Here is a 16,914-nt window from a genome sequence, read left to right as displayed (position 1 = left end):
CAATTTTTTAATGTTACCATTATATCCCACCATTCCTCAAAGGTACTCATATTTCTTCTAGGTCAGAAACCAGGTAGGTTCATGGCTAAGTGGATATTTGATCCCTGGTTTTCCTAGGTTCTAGTCCAGTGCTCTAGCCACTACACCACAGAGGGCACAGGAAGCTGCTGTGGGAAGGAGATATTGGTGAAATCTGCTTCCATTTCTTTCTGCCAATGGGCATTTCCTGTGAATGAGTTGTACTCACTAAAAGTTAGTAACCACACCATTGTATCTTTTTCTTCTTTGCTTTGTTGTTTCTTGATGTTCTTTAGTATAATCTAGGGAGAAGCTTTGCCACATGAAAAATTAAAACAGACCAAACCATTCTGCACCAGCATCTTGGCATTGTGTAAACTCCAAACGAGTGCATGTTTTTCACACCCCCAGAATCCTTAGGGCAAGTTAGTCAGCCTACCAAACTTAGCCTTTCTTTAGCAAACATGAACTTCATTAATGCTAACTTTTCATGCACAGAATATATACCAAATCTGAATATGTCAATATTTACCCATTGTCGTGACATTACTTTTAGTTCAGTATTCTCCTTTTCAGTGCCAGGAATCTCAGTCTGTAGCCTCAGTGGATACAGACATGACATACTAGATCTGATCCAGTAGATTACTGTGAGGAGGACTAGCTACCATGGAACACAAGCCACATGAGTTATAGTTTAAAATGCAGTCAAAAATCCTGCTGATCATTTTCTACTCATGCAGTTATTTATGTTGAAGAACATCTTTTTTTGGTTTGCCTCATTATGTCACGCTGCTCGGTGGTTGCGAAGAAATGTTTCTTTTGAAGGAGTGACTTCCACAGGCTTCCAAACTATCACTCCCTTCCCTTATGATGATCTCTTGCTTTGCCTTAAATGTTAATGGTATAAAACCTTCACCATCTGCAGTAAGAACAATCCAAGAAGAACCTAAAGGGAAAGGAAAGGAAAGCATCAGTGTTATGTAGGGAATGCAATTGCCTACGTAAATGTTAGCATTCACCCTAAATTCATGCTTTGTTCATGTCTTTTTCATAGGTTCTTCCTACAGTGTTGCAAAGCTTAATGGGTTACCATGCTGATGTAGCTTTTGAACCAAGATGGACAAACCATTTATCAGTATTTTTTCCCTTTTTGGTATTTTCATTTGGCTCCACTTGTTCTGGCATGGTAATGGGGAAGGGGGCAGGAGAAGGAACAACTAAACCTCATAACTGGAAACGTGTACACCAAGGGCCTGGGGAAAACTGACAATGAAGCACCAGTTTATTATGTTTTTTATTTACCATGATTTCAACTCACATATCAAGACTTTTCTAGGATTAACTAAAAATTTTAACATTCAGGGATGATTTCCTAGTAAAAATATTGAACATGTATACTTTACCCTCTTTGTTCCACTAGCTTTGCATGGAGAATTGGTGTGTTTGTGCGGGGCAGATTGAACTCATAAGTCTGTTCAAAGGCTCCTTGTACACTTTCTCAAGTTAAACTTTGAGAAACCTCTTTGGCATGTGGAATTTTTTCTCATGCAGGAATATGCATGTGAAGTCAAGTTGTGTTTAGAGAAACTTCTGCATGTGAAATCATAATTATGTATAGGTAATTCAAGAACAAACTTTGGCTGCCACCTATGGTTTGTTTGGAGATAAACAAACAATGAGTGCTGCTTTGCAAGTAATGCTAGGGCATTGCTGTTATTTTTGTACTCCTGGCTTTGCAAAGGGAGCACCTGAATGGGCAAAAATTGAAGTGTTTCCACCAACACATTGTCACGGTAATAAGGGCTCATCTACACTTTGCTTGTCCCACTCCTAAAAAGCAAGGGCCAGAGAAGTTTTCTGCTTGTCCTGTGCTTTCTGTGCACGGCTTTCCATTTGCCTCACTGCTTTCCCTGAGAAAACCTGCTCTTTACCACTGAATCGGAGCAAATGTCAATCCATGGAAAACCCTATTGACATTTGCTCTGATTCAGCTGTAGAGAGTGGGTTTCCCAGAGGAAAGTGGCATGACAAGCAGAAGTGTGGGTGAGCCCTAAGACATTGTTTGTTTCAGGCCATGGCTTACCATAACGTGCAAACCAAGCCAATTGATCTGCTTTATGCATGGGTCAAATCTATCCAATTCACAGTTCAAGTTAATTTCTGAATTTAAAACAAAGGAGCTAAGACATTTGTGTTTTAGAACTTCATTAGGTTTAATTTCTACCAAGAGCAGGTGTGTGTGTGTTTTTAATGTGCATGCCTATAATCAGAACAGCTACCTTTTATAGATGATGGTATCTTGTACCCAATAAGGTTTGGTGGGAAATAATAAACTGTGCACTCCAATTTGACCAATTAAAGCAAAACAAATGTGTTGTTTCCTTATAATACTGTATCTGAAAGTACAGAAAGTTCTTTTTATTAAATCTATTAATTAAACACCTACACATGTTGCTTTGCTGTTTCGTGTTGTCTGTCGCGTCATAAGAAGATTACTGTTACCAAGCATGAACTTTTAATCTTTTGCAGTTAATGCTTTCTTTCTAATTCTGGACAGACTTTTGATTCTATAAACTACCCTGTGCTTGGGTGTTTGTGTGTGTCATGTAAACCTACGCAATTACATCGCTAACCTTATATGTAAAACATGGGGGGGGGGGGGTTACTTCCAAAATAGTTTATTTAACACTCTGCATTGGGTACAGATAAATGTTATTATGCCTGCAATGCAGTCAACTTACTTGAGAGTAAACTGTGTTTTTCTAAACTTACTAGAGAAAAACAAAGGCTGCAAACCTATATACCTTTTCCTGGGAGTAAGTCCTATTGAACTGAGTACAGCTGGTTTCTGAGTTGGCATGTACAGAATTCATTTAGCAGGGAGAAAGCATTTAACAAATCTAGATTGTAAATTAAAGTATACAGTATCTGGATAGGCGAGGATGTGACTGAAGGGTTAAAAAGCTTTAGTAATTTCTAAACATGGTTGGCCTAATAAGAATATAATATCAATAATTATTTTTTATTTCAGAGTATAACTAAAGAGTTAGATTTATTAGTTGTCTGAGTTGGACAACTGTGGCTTTTACCAGTTTTTGCCCAGTTTGGGGGCAATTCCACTCCTCCAGCAACCCTGCCAACAACCCTTCTCCTTCAGAGAGGCTTGTTATGGGGTACAGAAGGTAGCATGGAGGAGCATAGAATGGAAAACCTAAAGAAAGTTGAATGAAAGTTAATCTTAATATCTAAGCCAGGCATAGGCAAACTCGGCCCTCCAGATGTTTTGGGACTACAACTCCCATCATCCCTGACCACTGATCCTATTAGCTAGGGATGGTGGGAGTTGTAGTCCTAAAACATCTGGAGGGCTGAGTTTGCCTATGCCTGATCTAAGCCATAGTATATGAAAGTATGGGTGATTAAGTGCTCACATAACTCTTTAAAAAGGAGGAAAGGACAGTTTTCCTTAATGAATTAAAATTCTACATTCAAAATGATATGTTCAACTTCACATTGTGTTTTGTATGGGACTGGGGCAGTGTTTCCTAAAGATATACATTTTTCCTTAATTAAAGTTGGACCCTCACTTGCATTCAAAAAGCAAAGCTATGAAAACACTCAATAGTTACCTAACCTTAAAAGTGTCTGCCCCTATGTTTCCCTTCAAGTTATTATTATTATTATTATTAATTATACTGCCCATTCTTTAGTGCTGATTTGGAACAAACAGCTATACATTTATCTGTGGATTGCCATTTGTTCCAATTTAATGCTAAACAGTGGGTTTTCTGGGGGAAAGTGGTGGTGCAAAGGCAAAACTGTTTGGACCCATGCTAGAAAGCATGGGGCACGTAGAAAACCGCTCAGACCCATTCTAGGTATGGAACAAGCAAAAGTGTGGACAATCCCTGTGTCCTCAATGTATTGTGTATATATTTACAGTATATGATAAAGCTACTTGCAGAAAACATTATAGGCTGAAAATGGTTGAGCTGCTGCTGAAGTTGTTAAATCATTGAATACATAGAGGCATGAACAAAGAAGCCATGTATAAAGATCTTTCTTTTCCCGACTGCTCGCTACCTTCACAAATAAATCAAAGGTGGGAGTTTGGAAGATTATGTTGCTGAGCTCCTTCTGTTCTCAGCGTAGATTAAACTAATCCAGAGCATAACAAATTGATACACCTGTTTTAAGTATCACTGAGTATATGGTGTCTGTATCTGATAAGAGAAAGGCATTCAATTGTCAGCAAACCAGTTAGGAAATCTTTCCTATGAGTTTTGTTTTTCGACTTAATCCAGTAAGCAAAGGCAGCAACCAGCCTGTTTCGGTTGTGGGATTGCTGAACAATCATGCTAAATATTAAACTTCCCCATTTATGCTACATGACATTAGACCCAGGTGAGAATTAGTAGCTTGATTGGGTGCTCTGCTGCAAGAAGGGAACCCTACTAATATGTAGCATATTTCTGGACATAGTCAACTAATATATGGCTAAGGACAGACATTGAGACAAAACAAGAAGGTCCCTATCAATGGTAGAAACAACATTCTGCTGAAAAAACATGAGGATTAAACTGACCATCTATTGTAGATATAGGTCATGATACCTGTGAACCAACTGAGTAGGGCTTGATCAGTGTCAGGCAAGTGTTGAGATGCACTCAGGAGAATAAGGTTGCCAGGAAAGGGAATAGAACTCAGTTAAACTTCCATCACATTGGAGGATGTACATGTAAACAATCCCTTAATAGCACAACTTATGTTCCCCAAAAGTACTACCTACTATAATAAACACTTGCATTTTTTAAAAGAGAGAGAGAGAGTGGCTGGGGCAACCCAGTCGGGTGGAGTATAAATAATAAAATTATTATTATTATAGTAATAGAGAACTTACCATGTTTCATTTCAACAATAGGCAGATCAAAAAGTCGTTGGACTAAATTCAGATGAACCTTGCCATCACACAGGAGAACAGTTCTTGTTTCTTCAGCTATAGCTCCGTTTGAAAAATGCTTCTTCAGGCACATAAACATATAGGGATAAACATCTTGTTAGAATATTGGTCACATTTACATTAATTATTGTTAATTAGCCCTATGAATCAGCAATTTTCATAAATTCTGCTTTCTATATTTTCACATGCCCAAAAGTAAGGGGTGGGGACAGCACAAAAACAACTTGTTTATAAGAGACTTCTTTGTTTTTTAAAGAAAGGTTCGGGATTTCCCAAAGTATGGGGCTACAACCCTGCTAGGATCACTCAGATGTTGTTGTGAGTCTCTGAATGCTGCTGGCTCAGTCATCTCAGGCTAGAGATGGTGACTTCAAGAGCATGTGTGTAAATGTAGCGATCTGGACCAGTAGTGTGGAGGGTTTAAGACCCATTGGCTACCCTCACCTGGTTTAGCCAGACAAAGTAATTTCTGCGGTGTTGCCACTGTTGCATACTGACAGCTTCCAGGAGCCACAGGTGAGAGCTGAGTGCAGGGTGGATAAACTACTCCAGAAGTAGCATGACCTATTCCCCACCAGAAGTACTTCCCCTTCCCTAACACCCCACACATTCCTGCTTGGAAATAAAGAGACTGGTTTTGTTATTAAATCTCTCCCCCCTTTCTTTACTCATTTTGGCTTCAGCATTAAATACACAAGGTAGTCCCCAGTCAACATGCTATGATTCTCAGTAAAAGTGCTGAGGATCACACTGTTTGGAGTTCACTCCATTACTTCCTAACCAATCCAGGGCGCATCCTATTCCCTCACCACTAAGTAATTGGTATTTGTTTGCAACACTTCTCAATTTAGACCATCCGTAAATCACATCAACATCCTATTTAGTCCTCCAGATATTAAACAAGAAATAAAATGCAGTGTCACAGGCATTTTAACGGGAAAATAATCAGGACCATCAAAGTAATATAGATCTCATTCTGCTGTGGTTCTGCAGTGTTTCCATTCTGATACTGAAAACTTATACCAACATTCCCTTTCAGCAGACTCACAGCTGCATCTTCTGTTTCTGTTTTTAGTAATCTGTTCCTCATCTTAATTAACCTTCAGTACAAATAAATGTCTCCTAATCTCCTTTAGCACACAGATGCTGGTTTCTACTCAGGTTCACTTGCTCTGTCAGCGTCTTAGATAGTTTTGCTGCATCAATGGGCACCTGCGCACCATGCAAAATCCTATAAGCACCCTCCTCTTATGTGCATTTTCTTTCAGTTAAAGGTCATTTTTATATTTGTGTTTTCTGATGTACAGTATACAGCATCACAGTGGTCTAGTTCTCACAAACAGCAGGAAAATGTGGTAAATCTGTGCCTGGTTTATACTATTTCATAAGCAGGTAGGGTCTCGCATGGTTGAATGCTCCTTTGTACAATAAATATTGTGTACATAGGGAAGGAACCTGAGATCAAAAGCCTATCCTTCATTGCATGCTAGTTTTTCATGTGGGAATATGCCATTATGTTGTTACCCTTACCAACAGCTTCACCACCTCATCAGAAGCTGCCTTTATGCTTCTGCAAACAGAACCCAAATCTTTTCTAGTAGTTCAGACTGAAACCTTAACCACATACTATACATTCTGAACAGAAATATTGTAAAGGAAAGGGGAGGTAGGCACCATGAATGGTTGAAGATTTTACTTTCTGTGAGAGGATGTGACAGGTAATAACCACTACCTTGGCACAGATTCTCATTTTTTCTTACGTGACGGACTGTGCATTTATAGAGGAGGAAAAACCCATTAAGCTTTCTTAACACGCAAAATGTTGCATAAGTTATCAAAAGCAACTGATTAAAAGAGGTTGGTTGTATTTGAAATAGAGTGCCTGAATTTTGATTTTTCTCTTCTCTCCCCGGTCCCTTTCCCCTAGGGTTGCCATGTTTCAAAAAGTAAAAACCAGGACACCCTGAAAGTTGTTGAGTGGTTGTTTTTTTAGGAAGACCCCAAAACCCACATGATTTTTCAATTGATTGGCCTAAAATCCAAGACTAAGCTCCGCCTTTCAGAAATTCCCCTGGAAGTCAATACCGCCTTTGAAATCCTGGTACTGTCTGGGAAAATCCAGACGTATGGCAGCCCTACTTTCCACTTGTGTGTTAGCCTTCCCCCTTCCCCCAAGCCTGCAGGTAGGGACTGCCTTGTTTTTGTTGTATGTAAGCTGCTCTGGGAGATTTTTTTGGACAAAGAACACAAATGCTCTAAATAAATAAATAACCTTTGCTGGTGCAAATGCTGTTGACAGCGGGATCATGTATGACTGCCCCAATAGCTTCAGGAGCACAAGCCATCAATAATAATAATAATAATAATAATAATAATAATAAATTTTATTTATATCCCGCCCTCCCCAGCCGAAGCCGGGCTCAGGGTGGCTAACAACAATAAAACAGTACAAAAGTACAGCACAAACAACATCAAGAATGAGCAGTCAAAGGATATCTTGGATATACCATCACTACAATCACGCAGAGTCACTATTAGATTTCAGTAATACTGTGTTTTCTTACTTATGATAGTACACTTTTTTTCTTATTTATTTATTTCATAAAATTTATACACTGTTTAACTAAAAAACCTCAAAGCAGTTTACAAAAAGAATAAAATAAGAAAATTATCAGTAAACACAGTTAGAAGCAACTATTTAAAACATTTAAAGAAATTCAACCAAACCACATTAAACAAAATGCAATGTACAGATACAGCAGACAAGACTATAACTGATCAGAAAATGCTTGGCAAATAAATATAATTGGAGTCGTAGCATGGGGTGGGGGTGGGGGCGGGCAGCAGGGGCTGTTGGCCCAGGCACAGCTGGGCTGCAGAAGCCCCGAAGGTGCCATGAGACTGGGAGGAAGGGGGTTCCCTTTTCTGGTCTGGTATTGCACAGTGTGAGCAGCATGCACGGCCCCTGGGTGGCTGGATGGGTTGCGCGTGGAGAGCAGGCAGCTGGTCAGGCCTTCCTCTGATGGGGTGGAGCACCCTCTTGCTTCCTGCCCCTTTCGGTGCCTTGGCACGGCTCGCCACACGTTTCTTGCACTATGACTGGTGCCACCACCATGTGTGTCAGGTCTCAGCTGCGCTGGGCAGCCCCCTCGGCTCCCTCCTGCCCCCTCCGTCAAATCTACCCACTGTAACATTCTTTAAAGATCTCTCCTGCTTCTCTCTACTTGTTTAGCTTCAAAGACAAGACTCTCTCTCATTTGCAAAAGTTAGCAAGCTACTAACACCATACACATAAATCACAGTAATGAGGCTCTTTACCAAACAGAACACTATTATCCCCTGAAGAGAGTCTAGTTGAATGATTAATCAGGTTACCAGCTAGAGAGGAAGGAACTTTTATAGAACTTCATAGAATTAGTAACCAGGACCTTCACAGAATTAGTAACCAGGACTTTCATCTAAGTAAGAAGTCTGTGCTTCTAATTTTGAAATACACAGTACTGTTTTTCATTCAGAATTTCTATTTGTGGGTGCTCAGCCTCATTAGAACGCTATTAGAAGGCGCCCTTTCTTCACCCCGTCCTCTTGGGCTTTAATGCCTCCAAGCATTAATCCCCTGTTTTGACTACTGCATTTCCACTTCTTAACAGGCTTTTTAAATCTTGCTTTCAAAACTGACTAGTCTATCACACTATAAAGCTGAGCCATATCGCCCTCATCTTTCATCAGTTTTCATGACTCCTTTTATGTTTTCAATCTAGTTCAAAATTGCCTTCCCGATTATAAGAATGGTTTGTGGATTTATTAAAGATGACCTCTGTGATGATTCACCTGCTCCTTGGCTCAGTTTATTGACTTCTCCAGTCTCTCCTTCCTCTCTGTTCTCTACCCTCTCACTGTTTATCACAAGTTTGCCTCTTATCTTTCTCAACTTTATTGTGTACATTTAACACGCTTCCCTAAATTTACCTTCCTATTCTGTTTCATTTACTGTTGATGGAGCAAATGATCACTGCCAGCAAAAAGAGGGTTCGATGCTGTACATTAAACATCCTCAGCTCCTCGGTGTCTCTTAAATAGGACATTGTAATAGCTGTTTATACCAAATATCTTCTTCCTTACCGACTTAGAGATGTGCATTATTACAATAATTTCCCTCAGTTGCTCATGGCATACACACTTATTCCCAACTCTGTCAACTTTGTCCAAACCACAACTGTTTCTTCTAATTCTAAATTAATTCATCACACACACTGATTTTTGTTTATTTCCCTAAAGAAAGCCTTGCACTCTACAAGACACAGCAAAGCATGAAATGAGGGTGCATCAGCAAGGGTGGTTAAGCACTCCTCTGCTATAGATCCCCCCATCCTGTGGCTGGGTCCATTATAAGGAAGAAGCAGTAATCAGGCTAACATAATGTGCAGTCTGAATTGTGTGCTTGCACTTTTTGCTTGGACCTCTGTGCTTATTGTTGTGTTTAGCATGTGTTGTTTGCACCAGTGCTTCTCAAGCTATTTGATGTTGTGAACCAGCAATTCCCCCCACCCCAACCCAATGTACCAGGGATCAGTACCATATTTGGTCCCTGAAACATCCCACCCAGGCTGTTGTGTATTCACCAGGGACCAGCAGCCAATAGCCTGCGGACTGATGCCGGTCCACGGACCACTACTTTGAGTAGCACTGGTTTGCACTACATTTTGTGTCCAGTTCTGATTCCCCACATCCTTTGGGAATGGCCACAGCTTAGCAACAGAGCACAAGCTTTGCATGCGGAAGGTCTCAGATCCAGTACTGGAACAGGTTGCTTCACTTCTGATTCCCTCCCCTGGTTCTTTAGTATCATCTTATATTATACATGTCTGTAATTTACTTATCCTTAAGTAAAGGATTTTATTTGAATTTTCAAAATAGTGCCAAACTACTATGCACCTCTGATGATTCAAGGATCACACAATAAGCTGTGTATGAACTTCTCACCTTCCATATGCAAAATTTCTTACTTTTACAGTGGTACCTCGGGTTAAGTACTTAATTCGTTCCAGAGGTCTGTTCTTAACCTGAAACTGTTCTTAACCTGAAGCACCACTTTAGCTAATGGGGCCTCCTGCTGCTGCTGCACCACCGGAGCACAATTTCTGTTCTCATCCTGAAGCAAAGTTCTTAACCCGAGGTACTATTTCTGGGTTAGCGGAGTCTGTAACCTGAAACGTATGTAACTTGAAGCATATGTAACCCGAGGTACCACTGTATATATTAATATATTCTAGTTGATAAACACTGAGCTACATAGCCCAATGCTGACTCTATCTAAGGTTGCTTCCTATATTTCAGGCTTAGATACAAGGTGTGGGAGAGGACTATACTTCCATGTTAACTGAACTGCACAATGAGAATAAAGATTTCTATAGTGATTACACACATAGCTTCAACAACCCTTAACATTGCAGGAACAAGGCAGGCCAGCCTATTTATCCTAGGATTGCAGATTGGGGAGGAGGCTGCTAAGGTCCATAGAGGATAGTAGGAAACAAATTTTCACAAAATAATTAGCTATTTTCATTCAGATGCTTTGGTTAAAAGAATATGTTTGTAAAAATATTGCTATATTTCTAAAGTAGACTGCAAAATGTCGTGAGTGGGAATTGCCCTCTGAGGGTATACAGGAGATGAGATCCAGCCACCATCACAATTGCCTAGTTTGTTTGCAGTCTCTGTCCTTGTGAGGTGCACAGCGTTTCCTGCAGCCTAGAAGAGCATAAGCTACCTGGATGGCAGCTCTTTCAAGATAAAACTTCAGGGTAGCAGCAGGTCACCTTAGAGGTGAATGTCAAGCAGTGGGAAAATGGTGAGGAGTTGGAATGAACCTTGCATATTTGGAGGATGGGAGAAACACTGGATTTGTGAAAGAGTGCTTTCTTCCAACTTCAGCTGGTATGCCAGCTACGTATGTTCCTAGACAGGGATAGTTTGGCTACAGTGGTGCAGCCACTGGTAACCTTTAGAATGCAGTATAGCAATGCATGCTACGTAGGGCTGCCCTTGAGTCTGATTCAAAAATTGCAGCTAGTACAGAATGATGTGCCCTGGCTTTTGGCCAGTGCAGCTTCGTATCAGGTAGTCTTGGTGGCTAGAAGCACCTTTTATCAGCTGCAGCCATTCCTGGACCAGGATAGCTTGGCCACTGTAGATCAGACACTGGTAACTTCAAGACTGGATTACTGCAATACAATCTATGTGGGACTTCCCTTGTTTGGTCCAGAAACCTGAGTTAGTGCAGAATGCTGAAGCACAATTTCTGGTAAGATCCTGTCCTGCAGGGCAAATGGCATCTCTCCCCCCCCCCTTTCTTTCTGTATTTTAACTGGGAAAACAGAAAATGTGTGTGTGTGCGCGCCTTAAAGAGTCCCAATCTGATTCAGGGGCCCTTGTGACTGCTATTAGAAGATCACTATTACAGATTTCCCCTATAATATAAAGGTACATCTTAAATTAAGTGAAAGAAAATTGGACAGCAAGTGGGCAAGTTATGTTTTTTAATGCTTCCCTGCAGTAAACAAGCACAATCATCATTCTGCACAATATGTAAAATGACTCTTGAATGTTACATTGGGAGGCAAAGTAATGGTACAGAAGAGATGCCATATATGTTTCACATTCGCACAATTGCTTGTGTATGCAGGTCTACCCTAAGGGGTCAGCATGGTCAGAAGCAGTGCTATTTTTCTAGAAAAAGAGGTGCCTTGTTCTCTTATAATGGCAATGTCGCCCACCTGAGAGGTGCCAGAACTGAGTTCTGGTGCGTTCCAGCTTTGGAAAAAAATATCTGGTCAGAAGAACTGATTGCTGAATGGCCTGACTCTGACAACTCATGCTTCTGAAACTAGTCACTCACCTGGGCCTTTGGGTTAGCCATTGCAGTGTGGTTAACGTGGGGCAGGATTGGAGCCAAGCACTACCACCCCACCCACCTGCACAGGGTGCCCAAGGGTCCATCAAGGAGTGAGATGAATGGGTTAACAGGGTCAAGGTAGTCAGCAGTGAGCAACAGTGGTTTGCTGCATCAGTGGGCACCTACGCAGCCCTTCCACAGCAACCCATCTTAGAAGCTGCATGTGGTAGTGGGCTCACTGAAGTCTAATGTCACGTGGGAACATGCTAGTCCATTTGGACTAACAGCATGCTCCCACTATATATATATTGATTTTAAGGGCCAAACTTGAAGGGATGTTAACTGCATGAAGGCAATTAACATATGCAACCACTGCAAAGTAGGCTTGGGACCATTAGTGGAAGAGAGCAGGAACTTAGCTCTTTCTCTCCCACAATATTGCTTCCCACAAAATTGCTGAATTGTGTCAGGCAGAATCAAGATTCTTGCCTGCTATTTACATACAAAAAAAGTACATGTCTGTTGCATTCATGGCCCACCATGAATGAGCATTCTCATACTTTGCAAGTCTTCATCAAAAGCATTAAGTATTATTATCTGTATTGCAGGCTTCTGTATTTTAGATTGGAGGAAAAAACTTATTACAGTTCCCTTCATTTCATTTCAGCCATTGCTTCAGCCCTCCTCCTTGACTATCAGGCACACTCCACAATTTATTTTGTTCACATCCAACCCATTCAGGAATCCCCACTAACTTGTACAACTGTGTCTTGTACAACCATGACTCCTAGAGATCCCCAAGGCCTCTCCTTTTTTACCATCAGCAAAGCATTAATTTGTATTAGACTACATCTATGTATTCATTTATTTATTTTTAAGTTACTTGAGCCAAAAGACAACCCACAACTCAGTGTGGGAAAAGCACGTTAGAGATTACTGACATGACAATCTGCATCAAAGAGCCATCGGTGCAGACCAGCCCGATGTATCTAGGTTCCTACTTATACCTATCCCAGGTGCAAGGTCCATAGCTGTCAACTTTTCCCTTTTCTTAAGGGAAATTCCCTTATTCCGAATAGGATTCCTCACAAGAAAAAGGAAAAGTTGACAGCTATGGCAAGGTCAGGGATGCCAACTTAAATAAAATATTGTGGGGACCCAGGTAAGCCCCACTCTACATAATCACATGATGCAGTGCACACACACACACCCATTTGAATGGAAATGCCCATTAACTTTGTGGGCGTTTGGCCCCCTCAAAAAAGTTTTGTGGGTTTTTGACTCCTATTTGCTAGCCTGAGCCTGGTCACTGGGAAACACAGGCATAGGTGGGGGGGGGAGCCGGGGGGCATGGCCCCAGCTGCATATTTTTGAGGGGGCGCAATAAGGCACCCCCATGACAGGTACATAGCCCTACTCTTTGAGTAGCTTCTGCTTTAAAAGCAGCTGTGCTTAAAGGCTGGCAAAGTGACTTTATCCAGGCCTGAAAAATGCACCCCTGGAGTGGTTGTGTGGGTGGAGCGGGGTGGAATGGAAGAGGAGGAAGAGGAAGGCAACAACAGTAGTTGAAAAGTCAACCATGAGTTGGAAGGATTAAAGGCAGCGGAAGCAGCTCCCAGAGCAAATATCTCATTTACCCTCTGGATGGACTGGTTTAGATAAAATTAACTCACAGCAAAACAAAAAGCGTAAAATAATTCCACTGCTATACCTCTAATAACAAAGCAGCCCCCAAATCCTCAGCACACCACAATTTTCTGCCTGGGTCATTGGAATAGGAGAGTGCAGAGTCAAGCTTCATATCATAGAGATATTTTTTTTAAAAAAACTATTGCTTCATAATAATAATAAAATTTGTTAGGAAAAACCCAATAGCAACTCTACAGAAGTTTCTTAGAAAAGAGTGGAAGGAGGAAGATAGATATCTGCCTTGCTACTACACTATATTTTATATATTAATGGAAGTTACTCTGAATTATTAAAGAAATACAAATAATGGTTTTTATGCTCCAGCTTGCTTAATGCAGCACATCTAAATTATTGACTAATTTTTGTTGCCATTAGTGTTGTACCACAAAACACTACAACATTGACTAGCAATCAAATTAATAAAATAGTGACAATTATTTCATGAAAAAGCAAGGGAGGAAAAAAGAATTGCTGTTGAGGAAACAGGAACCTTGATCCATGGATTTTGATTTTCTTAAATTGCTTCATTATGTAATCAAATATTAATATCCCATATTTCCTGAACGCTTTTATGCTGTGAGACCCATGATCCTTTGAAGCTTATATATTCTTATCTACAGAAGTTGGTCTGATATCTTCTCTCTCTAAAAAGATTCAAAGCATTTCGAAAGCCACATATAGAGCTGCCAGTTATCTCTTGTAGTAAAAAAAATATGCCGTAAGATTTGGAAACAGATGACTTAGAACAAATGGACATATATAATACATCAATGACAATTAAGCTGAACAGTAAAGGAAGCATAGGTCTGGATTTTCCTGTGCAGAATATCAGACATAACCATTGCTCCTAATAACTATCATTTCACCATTTAAATCAAGCACAGCATGAAGCTCATGTGAAACTTACTAATTAAGCAAAATCATGTAATGAAGTTTCTAAGAACTGTCATGAAGTTTCTAAGAGCAAACTACTTTGGAGAATGGTATATAAATTACCTGGTAGGTGATGTGAACAAAAGGTGGTTCTTGAGAAGATGGGTAAGCTACAGATAGTCTCTTTCCATTTTTTGTGAAATCTACTAGTTCCAGAAGTCTCAACTGTAAGTCATTGAAGCTGCCACACAATTTTTCCAAATTCCTGGATATTTGACTGGTTCCTTTTTCATTAGCCAAGCTGCTGTTTTTAGGAGAATTCAAAGTTTCCTGCATCACTTTAGAAGAAACTGATCTATTGGAAAACCTGGTAGGCGTTCCAAGACCAAACAGGGCTACTGACCGATTAATTGGTTCTGCATCCAAAGTTTCCAGTGCAATGGATGGGTCACCTAAGACTCTTTTCTCATCAAAATCGCTCACACTAGATGATGAACTTTGCTCATAACTAGGGCTCTTCACTTCTTCCAGCATTCGCCTCCTGCCACTAGGTGACTGAATAATCGTTCTGCCTGGGATTAAGAGCTCCCGCCCTACAATGTGATCCTCTGCAGCAAGATTCTCAAAATACTTTCTTTTCCCAGGAATGTTCACAGAGGACTCAAAACTGAATGGCAGACTGTGGGCGGTATCAGATTTTGCTGATGGCTCTTCCTCAAATATTAATTCTTTGATCATCAGTCGGATGATATATCTATCAGAATTAGATGACGGGATAAGTGAGGGGTCAGTGAACTTCTGCTTCCCTATCAGAACTAGTAAGAGTTTCTCTGTCAAAAAGGACAGACCCTTGGGTCGTTCGCTTTTCTCTAGTTGGATTTGCTGAATGTTGGGCATGCAGGATGAAGTGACTGAGTAGACCAAAACAATGTTACAAGTGTTAGAAGCTATTGCCACAATCTGAGCTCTAAGGTCAAAAGCAATTATATCAGGGACCAAAATTCCTGGAATGCTGACTTTCCTGGTTGTGGTTACCTTTCCTTCAAAAGTCACTAAGATCAAGTGTGACGAATCTTGGCCAGTTCCTGAAGGGTAATCCTTCCTTCTCAAAGGAATGAGAGGACTGGGATCAGATCTCCGGTGATTTGAAAGGATGTGGGTTAAATCAACTGGGCCCGAGGAAGATGAAGCTACTGAATCAATGGCTACTGATTTGTCTGAATCTATAGACTTCCTTCGCAGATCCATAGAGTATTCCTCATCCCCAAGCACCAGTGTAGACTGCGAAGTTAAAGAACCCGTTTCCGTTCCTACAGGCAATTCAAATGTAATGCCTGCATTTAAGCCACAAATCTTATCAAGGGGGAGTTCGGTAGCCACAGCAATTTGAAAATCCAAAGTGGCTTCAATAGCACAAATGTAGCTTCCAACGTCAAATATTGGGCAAAAGGAGCAAGCGTTTAATGTTTTCTGGGCATCGTCCCATATATAGGAGTGAAGAGCGCTGCCTATAGCAACGACTAAGCGATGGCCATCCTTAGTCCAGCAAGCACAGTGGATGAGACCACTGCTTTTGATATCTGCTTTAATCCTGGAGTTGTCTGAACGAACGGCATATAAAACAGAAGCATCCCTTTTGGTAAGCACAGACAAAACGTCCCTCTTTGGGTGCCACACACATCCCTGAGGAAGCAACTGGAAAGGCTCGCCAATTTCACAGGTCTGAGAAACCAGGAGCTTATTCTTTTCCGAGGCAACGTGGCTCAGTTGCCAAACGCTGACATGCTTCTTATGCTGAACAGCTAGCAGGGCTGGCGTGTCAGACGAGTAACACGGGCTCCAGTAAAGTCCATGGACGTGTTCAAACTGACCAATAACCGTTGAGTCACCAAACCGCAGTTCTTTGTTGTGAAAGTGCAGGCCAGTCAGTGCCACCTGCTTGCCATCTGTCCAAGCAATCCCATGCACAGGGTGTATGGCCTGGTGCAAAGCATTAAGGCCTGTTCTCAGCAGCTTCGCTTTCCCCAGTTCCATTATTCAACCCTCCTTGCTAATGTGGTTGGCTCCAAAGTTGATTTCCCACAGGATTCATCAGAACAGCTTGACAAAGCAAATGCTCCTTGACCGAAGACCGATTTCCCTATGGCAATGCCCCTTCTTTCAAGCCTCTTTTGCGATGTAGCTCTGCTGATGTATAGATCTACATCAAAGCTGCTCTAACCATACTCTTTTCTGGGGAGGCGCTCTCTCTCTCTGTGTCTCTCACAGACACATGTGACATCTAATAAGGTTTAGCTAATTACTGTTCTCTGAGATGACATGTTCTTGGAAGCCTATTTTTAACTCTTTAAGGGCTGGGCCTGTGTTTTAAAATAGCAGTTTAATACCTTCAGTGAATAACGGTCCCTTCACTGAATGGAGGAAAGCTCTTACGCACTAGCAAGCAATGCAGCTGCAGCATGAAATAATGACCTGACAC

General features: G+C 41.0%; 2 protein-coding genes across 6 annotated transcripts in view; one reads left to right on the top strand and one right to left on the bottom strand.

The window, feature by feature from the left end:
- The window catches only part of FKBP1B (FKBP prolyl isomerase 1B), a 51,463-nt gene that overhangs the window by 2,877 nt on the left and 31,672 nt on the right, over positions 1-16,914 (top strand). The gene's annotated exons all lie outside the window — the stretch shown is intronic.
- On the bottom strand, positions 74-16,595 carry WDCP (WD repeat and coiled coil containing). The gene is made up of 3 exons (XM_053380856.1): positions 14,559-16,595; positions 4,919-5,039; positions 74-964 (listed from the first exon to the last, which is right to left on the bottom strand). The coding sequence occupies exons 1-3, from the start codon at positions 16,467-16,469 to the stop codon at positions 798-800; spliced, it is 2,199 nt and encodes a 732-aa protein (XP_053236831.1). The 5' UTR covers positions 16,470-16,595; the 3' UTR covers positions 74-797.

The sequence above is a fragment of the Podarcis raffonei genome, chromosome 3 (genome assembly GCF_027172205.1).
Source record: "Podarcis raffonei isolate rPodRaf1 chromosome 3, rPodRaf1.pri, whole genome shotgun sequence".
NCBI classification, from domain to species: domain Eukaryota; kingdom Metazoa; phylum Chordata; class Lepidosauria; order Squamata; family Lacertidae; genus Podarcis; species Podarcis raffonei.
The sequence above is the reverse complement of the archived record's forward strand: the minus strand, read 5'-3'. Positions and strand labels throughout refer to the sequence as shown.